Below are 11,197 nucleotides of genomic sequence, written 5' to 3' on the forward strand. Positions count from 1 at the left end.
GTGCCGCGGATCACGGTTTATGGCAACCCCGAGCTGAGAGCCCGCGCCTGGGCTCCGCCTCTGCAGCCGGCTTCCCTGCTCCGTTACCTGGGAGCTCTGTCACACTCTAGCACCCCCAGTCTTTCTGTGACCCCAAGGGTCCTGAGGCCACACTGTCCCACAAGGGTTCCACCCCCTGCTTAGCCACCGGAGTGACGTCCCTCAGCGGAGCAGACTTCTAAAAGTTCTGATTTTGTGCTCCGCGGGTCTATCACTTGCCAGAAGCGGCCGACGGAGGCCCCTCCCCCGCCGTCTATCCTCCCGAGTATCGCCTCGGATTCACTTCTCCGCACGTCCTACCTTCCAGAAAGTGGTCGCTTTTCTGATGAGAGAGTTGTTGCTCTTCTTTTCCTTGATCTCCTGTTGAGTTTGTAGGTGTTCAGAATGGTTTGATCCCTATCCAGCTGAATTCCTGAGACCAGAGGAAATCCAGGTCTCCTACTCCTCCGCCATCTTCCAAACCAGTGTGATCTTCTGATCCAAGGATTGGTGTGGTATTTCCCTGGATGCTGTGTTTGCTGACTTTGGTGCAAGTGCCAGCATCCAGTGTTGACAGAGCCTGAGCACCAGGATAGAGTTTCTTGGATGCAACCAGTACGGGAATCAGCTTTTGAAATGATGGCCAACAGCAGCTAATAGTAAACTAATATCTTGGGCCAGAAGAAATGGCATTGGTTGGCTGGTCACCCTCCTTCCCGAGGGTGCATTATAAAAGCTTTGCCTTTCTTCAGAGCATTCTCACAAGTCAGCAGTGACCCCAAAGACACCATGGCTGCCTTGGGCATCACAGTTGCCCTGCTGGTGTGGATGGCCACCCTAATGCTTATCTCTATCTGGAAGCAGATCTACAGCACCTGGAAACTGCCCCCTGGCCCTTTTCCACTGCCCATTATAGGGAATCTTCTTCAGTTGGATTTAAAGAATGTTCCAAAATCTTTCACCAAGGTAAGAGAAATATTGTTGGTTAGGGGAGGAGAATTCAGGGATTAGATGTAGTATGTTTGCATTCAATTTATTGTTAGACAAGTTGTTATTCAATACCAGCCTGTTATGAGTGAACTGACTTAACAGTAGCATCCAAGAGTGATATTAATGATATTTAGTTAGTGGTACAGTGTGGGCATGGAGCCCTTGAGTGGGCATTGGCTATGGCTGGCCACAGAAGCCTCTGCTTGAGCCATGGGTTAAATGCTCTGTCACTGGCTGGCTTGGTGAGGCCAGTGTGTCTGGGGCTGCTGCTGTTCACCACTGCAGTGTAAGGAAGGCCATGTGTTTACACCAGATGCACACTGTAGATGCCAAAGAACAGGGTGAAAAGTGGTGTCAACCAACCTGTGTGGTACCTCCATCTACAGTTGTTGTGAACAGTGAATGAGCTAACAAATCTAAAAACTGAATGAGTTGCTAAATCTATTACATGAGTTAATAAAAGAATGCTATAGGGCATCTAATATGTGTGGGAAATGTTTGAGGTAAGGGAGATGTTGACAGTACTTTGTGCACCATGGAGGCTGGGCTTGTGGAGGTCAGGACAGTGCTGGCTCAGGGCCCTTCTGCAGCACCTGGGTCTAGGACTTTGACTGGGGACAGCAAACAGTGGGGGTGATGGGGCAGATGTTGGCAAAGGGTCCTCATGGGAGGGACAGGAGTCAGCCCACCAAGTTAATTGTGCCCAGGAGCCCAGGTATGCTGGAAACTTGCTCCCTGCAGAAGAAAGTCTCTATGGGAAGGGTCTTCCCAAGTCAGGCTGGACAATGACTGTCTTTCCCCAGATCCATCTGTGTTGGTCAACAAGAACTTTGGGTTTTAAGCCTGGCTCACCTCCTCTCTAAGTTCCCAGTGGTCTCACTTGGCTCCTTGCTGGTCTCTGCAGCTGGCAGAGCGGTACGGACCAGTGTTCACCTTGTACCTGGGCTCCCAGTGCACTGTGGTCCTGCATGGCTACAAGGCGGTGAAGGAAGCTCTGCTTGACCACAAGAATGACCTTTCTGGCAGAGGAGAAATCTTCGCGTTCCAGTTGCATAAGGACAGAGGTGAGCCCTGCTTTTCAGAGCACCCCACCCCCATGGTGGGGTGGGAGCCAGGTCCTGAAATACCAGGGCTGATGACCACATAGCATATAGTACAACAAAACAGAAGAATAAAGAGACCCTCAACAATTCATGTGCTCAGCATACACTTTATTGAAAGCTACTATTACAGACTTGTAGCTGAAAAAACAGGACCTCCAGCACCCACACTCTGACCAGCAGTACAGATGTGTTTATAGAGAGATACCACAGAGGGAAATGCCTCCAGCAGATGAGCTGTTCCTTCCTCCCACAGACCTTCCAGCCTCCTGGGGCCTCAGTCTGGGGAGCTCTTCTCATTCACAGCCTCACCTGCTTCTGGGTGTTGGTGCTCCATGCTCTGAGACCCCTCACCTAAGATCAGGCACTGACTCTCACCGGGCATCCTGTTTGTTTGTGGGGCTTAGGTCAGCTGCAGTTCACATTCTAAACCTGGAGGCCTCTGATACCCCACCTGTGCTGTTCTGAGCACAGCAACCCCAGCTCACAAAGGGACTTCCACATGGTTCCATCTTGCCAGTGCCACCTCTCTTTCTTCTGCAGCCCATGTCTCCAGAGCCCTGGGTTCCCATATCTAGAATATGCACTGTTACCTTGTATTAGGGATCTGGTGGTCTGAGTGTTTATCTGAGTCTTTATCGTGCTCGCTTCAGCAGCACATATACTAAAATATCTGAGTCTTTATCTGAGTGTTGTCCAGACTCCCGACTCCAGTGCCTACCTCCTGTGTCTCCTGGGACATCCTGGAGCCCATGGGGGCACCTGCTCACAGCTCCTCCAGCTCACAGCCCTGTGAGTGTGCTGCCCACCACTGTCTGTCTCCCGACCTTGTGCGCTGATTCTCTTCCACTTGCTCACTGTCATTTTAGTGAGATTCTAAAGCAGATTAGAAATAAAGCAGTGTCCCATCTACCCTACAAAACCCAGAAGCCTCTAGTTTTTCCTGAGTTAACTTTGATGACAAATCTCTAGAAAACCTGTATCCATTTTATGCAGAAATTTTGAATTGACGTGCTTACAGTTGCATCCGCTGTTCTCAGGGTGCCATCACCTTATTCCCATCTACATTCACAAGGTCATACCCTGTCACTATCAATGGCATTTCATTTTCTTTCTTGGACATTGTGGGCTTTTACTCCTTTGGGGTTGCCAAAAACAAAGTTAACTTCCTCAGTCTTTGTCATTAACACCAGAGGAGCTTTGCGGTACCACAAGAGCAGGAGTTGTGGGGTTAAGGAGCTCCATCCTGGTTCCAGGGAGCCCTTATCTGCCACTCATGGTCCAAGTCATGGGCCCCTGAATGCAGCCAGGCAAGGGCCATATTCACATTCCATGCGTTGGACTCAAGGGGGCTTTGTCCTGTCCTGCCTGTGGCTCCCAAGTCCTATTTTCACATGTCCCATGTAGCCCAGACCCTATAAATGGGATACCTCTGATTCCCCAGGCATAATGATGCAAATGTTAATTATCAGCATAATATTGAGCACAGGGCCCATGTGAATTTCAATAAATTTCATTTCAGTGAATGTTTATGAGGCTCTGACCCAGAAGCATTACTGTCTCCATTTCAGCCTGTTTTGGTTTCCAAAGTCTTGGTTCCTCTGGGATCTTCCTCTCTGTCTCTCTGTCTCTGTCTTTGTTTCTGTCTCTCGGTCTCCCTCTTTGTCCCTCTTTGTCTCTCTCTGTCTCTGTCCCTCTCTCTTTCTCTGTCTCTTTGTCTCTTTGTTTATATGTCTCTCTGTCTTTGTCACTCTGTTTCTCTGTCTCTGTCTCCCCCATCCCTCTGTCTCTGTCTTGTCTCTTTGTCTCTTTCTCTGTCTCTGTCACTCTGTCTCTCTTTGTCTCTGTCATTCTGTCTCTCTGTCTTTGTCTCAGTCTCTGTCTCTCTGTCTCCCCCTTTATCCCTCTCTTATCTCTCTGTCTCTGTCTTTGTCTTTCTCAGTCTCTGTCTCTCTGTCTCTGTCTCTCTGTCTTCTTACATTTTCTGGCATCTTCCACCTTCCCCTTGCCACACAATTCTTCCCGATACTATTTTAGAATTGTCTGCCTCCCTGTCCGTCCCCCCCAGTCCCCATGTCACAGCCATTTGGGAAGATCCACTGGGCATGCCCTCTTCCTGCCTTCCCTGCCAGCTTCTTGGGTCCTCAGCCCACAGCTGTGTCCTCTGACCTCCTGAGTGCACACACTCTGGTGTGTGCTTGTTTGCCCTGCATTCTGGGTCACGGCGTCTGCTGCAGGCACTGGAAGATGGAGGCTGCCCTCCTGCTGAGACTATCGTGGATCCCACAGACACACAGGAATATGGTCACATATACCCTGGGTTCCCTCCCCGGGTGCCCAGCTGTGTCCCCGACATCTACCCAGCAGGCTCCAAAGCGTCTTGCAGGAATCCAAAGCTGTGCATGCACAGACCTGATTGCAGGACCCCCAAACACCATCCCTAGCTGTGTGTTTAACCTGGCAAACAGCACCTCTAAGTACGGCCCTGGGTGCTGTGTACCCTCTGAGCACTCACAACCAGTTAGGGGCCATGCTGTGAGACCACCTGTCTGTCTCTACCTCATGTTCCCTTCAGGGTGGAACTAGACCTTAGTCTGGCCTGTACTGCCGCCCTCCTCCCAGCCTCAACTCACACCTCCGGTCCCTCCTCCCCACCTCATCTCACACCTCCCGGTCCTTCCTCTCCCCTCATCTCACACCTCCCGGTCCCTCCTCCCTCCTCTTCTAACACCTCCCGGACCCTCCTCCATCCTCTTCTAACACCTCCCGGTCCCTCCTCCGCACCTCATCTCACACCTCCTGGTCCCTCCTCCCCCCTCATCTCACACCTCCTGGTCCCCCCTTCCCCCCTCATGTGACACCTCTGGTACCTGTCAGGCCCACCAGACTTCCTTCTAGAATATGCCGTGCCTCGGCCTTCCTCAGACCTCTGCTTGTACCTCCAAGAGGGATGTCCATGAGGTCTTCCCAAATCCGATGGTTGGCAGAGTCTGGGAGCCGAGTGACAGCTCAGGTTTTAGTAAGGACACTTTTTTATTTGTAGTGTGGAGGTTAGAAACCAGTGGAAATAGGAGAGCTTCTGGGAAAGGGGTTGGGGGCTTTCTCTTGGTGGGCAGCTGTGATTTTGTTTCACGTGGGAAGATTCCAGGCAAAGTGGAAAAAGACAGTAAACTGATGGTGTGAAGAACACTGGGGGAGGTGAAATGTCAGGTGGAAAGCCAGCCTCAGGGGTACCAGTCAAGCTTCTGGACACCAGGCAGCCCCAGTGCTTGGGTGCCCAGGCTGGACAGTTTGCCACTTGGGTCCCTCCTGCTTGGAGCCTCTCGCCTTGTCACTCTGCCCCAGGGGGTCCGCAGTAACTCCTCTGCTGTCCCCTCTTCCCTAGGGATTACTTTCAACAACGGACCGGGCTGGAAGGACACCCGGCGGCTCTCCCTGACCACGCTCCGGGACTATGGCATGGGGAAGCGTGGCAACGAGGAACGGATCCAGAGGGAGATCCCCTTCCTGCTGGAGGCGCTCAGGGGCACCCAGGGTACGTGTGGCCGCCAGGTCCTTGCAAACTCAGCCTGGGGGCAGCCCTGGTGGACCCATGAGGCCCAGCTGGCGCCGAGAGGGTTGCCTTAATCCACAGACACTGTCTGCATCGCAGGGTCCTCTCCATGTCCAGTGTGTTCATCCGGAATAACTGGAAAGTACAGGGACCCCCAGTAGGCTCGCACAAGCCTCGTAGAATTATGGGGGTGCTTAGGATGATGGCTCACAGGCGCTGGAAAGTGTTAGTGGGTGGGAGCTGCCCTGACCGCTCCCCTGTCTTCCAGGCCAGCCCTTCGACCCCACCTTTCTCCTGGGCTTTGCCCCCTTCAACGTCATCGCTGACATCCTCTTCCACAAGCACTTTGACTACATGGATGAGACGGGTCTGAGGATACAGAGGCTTTTCAATGAGAACTTCTACCTGCTCAGCACACGCTGGCTCCAAGTGAGGCCCCCCCCCCCTTGTTTGCACCTGCCCGTGGTTGCTCCACTGAGGTTAGGAAAAGGACAAGGACAGGAACTGGGAGACAGGCAGACAGGCCCACAAAAGCCAGAGAACAGCCAGGGCTTGTGTAACTCGATAGCCTGGATGTTGCTTCTGGAGACATCCATGGGGCCCGATGTTTCCCTTGCTGACCATGGGAGGCCATTTTACCCTTTGAAACAGGACCCCACTAACACGTGACCTCACACACCCCACAACGAGGTGCCAAAAAGATACTGTGAGCCAAAATGTTCTAAATAATACAATATGATGTCCATAAATTCAAGTTGGAGAAAATAATTAGCCCAGTACACAAAACCATGTTGCATCTGGAAAAAAAAAATAGAAATTCCCTCTCTCTCTCTTTCTAGCTTTATAACGTTTTCCCAAGCTATCTGCAGTACCTGCCTGGAAGCCATCGAAAAGTATTTAAAAATGTGTCTGAAATAAAAGATTACACTTCAGAAAGAGTGAAGGAGCATCAGGAGTCTCTGGACCCCAACTGCCCCCGGGACTTCACTGACTGCCTGCTCCTGGAGTTGCAGAAGGTACCGTGCAGACCCTGGCTCCATGGACTCCATGTGTTTGCTGTTGGGGTGGGGGCATGCACGTGCATGCTTCAGACTGACACTGTGACACTGCTGGGCCCACACGGGCATGTTCTGATGCTCCTGGTCTGACCTCACACTGGCTTCACATGATCATCACACCTGCTCCTAGAGGTGTGGGGACACAGCCAGCCTGCCTGGCGGAACTCAAGCAACACACACCGTCCACGGTGTGGCCAGCAAGACAGCTTTCTTGGAGAAGCCCTCAGTGGCTGTGGGGCCAGGTGCGTGGGCCTGTAGTCAGTTTTCTGGGAGCCTTGGTTTCCCCAACTGTGCCATGGAGACGATCATGTCTCCAGGGGATACCCTCATGCACACCTGCCCTCTCCTCCCTGTGGAGCTGGCTGAGCTGTCAGGTTCTTTTGAGGCTGAGGAGGACAGAGGTCTCTCATCCACCTGAAGACGTATTCTTATGGAGTCCCTGTCTGCCCCTAATATCTGCAGGAAAGATACGGTGCAGAGCCTTGGTGCACCTCGGACAACATTGCTGTGACCGTGGCTGACCTGTTCTTTGCGGGTACAGAGACCACCAGCACCACTCTGAGATACGGGCTCCTGATTCTCATGAAATACCCAGAGATCGAAGGTATGCCAAGTAGCAGGCAAGGATTCTGGGGCCATGGATTGTCAGGCTGGAGCATTTAGGGTGAAGCTTTCTGTCTGCAAAATGGAAATTGGCATTGCTTGTTAATCCTCATGGCAGTGAAATGGGGATCACTGCATGAATTCAGTGGACGTGTTCTTGTATATGATGGGTGCCTGGCACTCTTGAACTCAATTCCTCACACCCCACTGACTCACACCTGATTTCAGAACAGAAGAGCCAGTACCAGCGTGGAGAAATGCAATGTCATCTGCATTCTGCTCCACAATATAACCTACTTATGACAGTGAAAATAACATCTACCTTGCCCCTGAATGAGACCTGGCTTGCTAGGCAGAGCAGGGAGAAAGAGAGGGCAGGATAGGGTGAGGGTGTCCTCATGGCTAGTGGCCAGGCCCCTGGGCCCTGCTCCAGGGAGCCCCATCACCCCGAGGCATGCTTGCTGTTGCTGCTAATGATAATTTGGCTCCTGCTATGTGCCAGGCACAGCATGAGCACTGAAATACACTGTGCTCTTAAGGGCAGCTGTTTTAGGATATGAGGTAATTTCCCCCAGGGATGTGGAATGTCACCTGTTCAGGATCAGATCTGACCCCAAAGCCATTGCATTTTCTGTCTCACAGAAGGATGAGGGGTGAAGGAGCCAAAAGTCTCTGGAGCAAAGCCTTTCACAGATCTGAGAGAACTTCTGACCAGTCTATACTGGGGGAACTAGACTGAAAAACTGTTTTACATGATTAATTATAAGTAATCTCCAATATAGAGAAAAAGAAAATAAATATGACTGACACCCTTACACCATTGCCAAATGTAACATGTGTTAGCCTTTGCAGTATCTGCTTCAGGGCTCTTGAAAACAGGTTGCTGAAGCCCCTCCTTGGGACCCCTGCCTGCGCCCCCAGACTTGTCCCAGGACTGTGTGTGTCATCTCTGTGCTCGGCTTCATACATTTAATGTTTGTTCAGTATCAGCATACCAGCCATACTGGGTGTGTTTTACATTTTTACCTGGGAACCACATGGTACACAATTTTGTCATTCACTCAATATATTGCTAACCCAGCAACTTGTCAAAGGAAGGGTCGCCCAGCCTGGGGGGCAGCCCTGGTGCTTCCTTGTTCTTCACGCAGAAGGCCACATATATCTGTTTCCATCCTGTCTTTCACCTCCACGCTTCCTGAAGGGTGCAATAAACCAGCCTGGGGTCATAATTAAGACAGAGATTTCCCTCCAGCTGAAATTTCTAAGAACCTTTTGTTATTCTCTACTCCTGGTGTAATGTCAAGAACTGGATCAGCTATGATCAGCTGGAGGCTAACACATGCTAGAGACTTAAATAGCCTCGCAGAGTGTGGCTCTCATTGGCATTTGTGGATCCAAAGTATCCAGGACACCCCAAAGCACTGCTGAGAGTGCTCCATAAGCATCTGCTGGGCAGAGGGGTGGTTGGGTGCCGAGCCAGCCTGGCATTGATCTATTCTATTCATATCTTGGCAGAGAAACTTCATGAAGAAATCGACAGGGTGATTGGGCCAAGCCGAATCCCTGCCATCAAGGACAGGGTAGAGATGCCCTACATGGATGCCGTGGTGCATGAGATTCAGCGATTCATCGACCTCCTGCCCTCCAACCTGCCCCATGAAGCAAACCAGGACACGGTGTTCAGGGGATATGTCATCCCCAAGGTCAGTTGTGAGCCTGGAGTGCACACCATGAGCACCACCCTGCCAGCCCATCAGCTAACCCACCAAAAGGCAGGATCCTTTGGCAGATTTGGCTGAATGGTGGGGGACAGGCCTGCATTCTGCCCCATAGAGTGCTGCTTCCCCAGTAGTCCTCACATGGACCTGGTGACCACGGAATGGAGAAAACCTGGAAGGGGCCCTCTGGGCCAGTGCCTCGGGTCTGTGGTACTTCCCAACCTCAGAAACCAACAACAGTAACATCTAGCCTGTGAGCTCCTCTTCTGATGAGATTAGAGCTCTTGTCACCATTTAGACCTGACCCCTGACTGCCTGCCATCTAGTCCTTAAGCAAACGACTTCCCCCACTGGGCGTCCCAGTGGAAAGCTCATGTTTTGTTAATTTGACCGACACAGGCCTTTTTCCTTCTAGGGCACTGTTGTAATTCCAACACTGGACTCCATCTTGTTTGACAACCAAGAATTTCCTGATCCAGAGAAATTTAAGCCAGAGCACTTTCTGAATGAAAATGGAAAGTTCAAATATAGTGACTATTTCAAGGCATTTTCCGCAGGTAAGGAGAGTGAAGATGTAGGGCCTTCCCTAGGGAACTGTCCCCAATTCCATGGTCAAGCACCTGTATGGGGGACCCAAGTGTGTTCTCCCCTGTTCATAGAGGTTAAATGACACCTTCTTACCTGAGGTCCTGGGAATGAGATGAATTATTCTTACTTCATAGCAGATACTTCTCTTCATCCAGTGCTAAAACTCTATTTAATAGGACTTAGTGAAAATCTTTCAAAACTGCATTACATAATTCTCCATAATTTTAAACAAGATTTAATGAACAAAACCTAACGTTTGGTTACCTGGACTCATGGAACCATCTGGCCTTCCCTAGGCTGTGTCCCAGTGCCCTCTCTCAGGCCCTTGGTCTCCTCCAGGGCCTTTCCTCAGTGGCTGGTGGGAGGGAAGTATGTAACCAACTCAATAACACTCAAGGTTAGAGCACTGGCTTCTGGCTGTGGCCCTACTTCTTTCCTGAAAGATGTCAGGGCGAGCAATGGGCAGAGATCGCTCTCCCAACCCCACATAGGTTTATGCTGCTGAGTCCTGGCGACAGAAGCCGTATGAAGGCTGGTCCCTGAATGTGTCTATCATGGATATTCTTATACTGAAAGGTGTTATGTGCTTCCTTCCAAGGGGCAGAGAGGGGTCCGTTCTGCTTTAGGGTGACGGTTTACCCACAGCCCCCTCCTGCCTGGCTCCCCTCTGCTTCCTTACCTGTGGGGCTGTGTCCTGAAGCTGCCTCAGAGTCTCAGCAGCACTACTGTCATTTCCAGGAAAGCGGGTGTGTGTTGGAGAAGGCCTGGCTCGCATGGAATTGTTCCTGTTCTTGTCCGCTGTTCTGCAGCACTTTAACCTGAAGTCTCTTGTTGACCCCAAGGATATTGACCTCAGTCCCATCCTAATCGGGTTTGCCAAGATCCCACCCCATTACAAACTCTGTGTCATTCCCCGCTCGGGCTGAAGAGTCCCGCCCCATCCCCAGGCTCTTCGATGCAAACCTGGAGTTTTCCTGCTCCCCCCATGTCCCCTTGGTGCCTCCAGGAAGACCCTCCTTGCACAGTCTCAGTGAAAGTACTCAGGGAAGAAATTGGGCTAGAGGTGCTGCTTTCTAGAGTTATGTACATCAGATGAAATTTGACAGCAAAGTCCAAAAAAGATTGTGTAAAACTAATTAAACAAATTGAAACAAACTATGACCTACTTGAGTCTATGTTGGGGTGCCTGGATCAAGGGTGAGTGAGACTATAGTAATGTAAACGCACCTCTTCCAGGAAAGTAGAAGTACCCAGTCACCATGATTCACAAAAGAGAATACAAATGCTGTTTTGTAGTTTGGAAAAGGGGAAAAATAATATACCTTTGGGGTTTTTTTTTGAATTTCTGTATTTATTTATTTATTTTTATTATGTTATGTTAGTCACCATATAGTACATTAGTTTTTTTTTTTTTAAAGATTTTATTTATTCATTTGAGACACATAGATACAGAGAGAGAGAGAGCATGAGCAGGGAGAGAGGCAGAGGCAGAGGGAGAGGGAGAAGCAGGCTCCCCGCTGAGCCAGGAGCACGATGTGGGGCTTGATCCCAGGACCCTGGGATCATGAA

At 50.7% G+C, this 11,197-nt stretch overlaps 1 protein-coding gene across 1 annotated transcript; it reads left to right on the plus strand.

The window, feature by feature from the left end:
- The first annotated feature begins 777 nt into the window (after window positions 1-777).
- Window positions 778-10,784, plus strand: LOC110587118 (cytochrome P450 2E1). The gene is made up of 9 exons (XM_021697277.1): window positions 778-984; window positions 1,913-2,072; window positions 5,494-5,643; window positions 5,930-6,090; window positions 6,501-6,677; window positions 7,182-7,323; window positions 8,838-9,025; window positions 9,456-9,597; window positions 10,367-10,784. Exons 1-9 carry the CDS (start codon window positions 808-810, stop codon window positions 10,552-10,554), a joined length of 1,485 nt encoding a protein of 494 aa, XP_021552952.1. The 5' UTR covers window positions 778-807; the 3' UTR covers window positions 10,555-10,784.
- Window positions 10,785-11,197: the final 413 nt, after the last annotated feature.

The sequence above is a fragment of the Neomonachus schauinslandi genome, chromosome 6, assembly GCF_002201575.2.
Source record: "Neomonachus schauinslandi chromosome 6, ASM220157v2, whole genome shotgun sequence".
In the NCBI taxonomy this organism is placed as follows: Eukaryota; Metazoa; Chordata; class Mammalia; order Carnivora; family Phocidae; genus Neomonachus; species Neomonachus schauinslandi.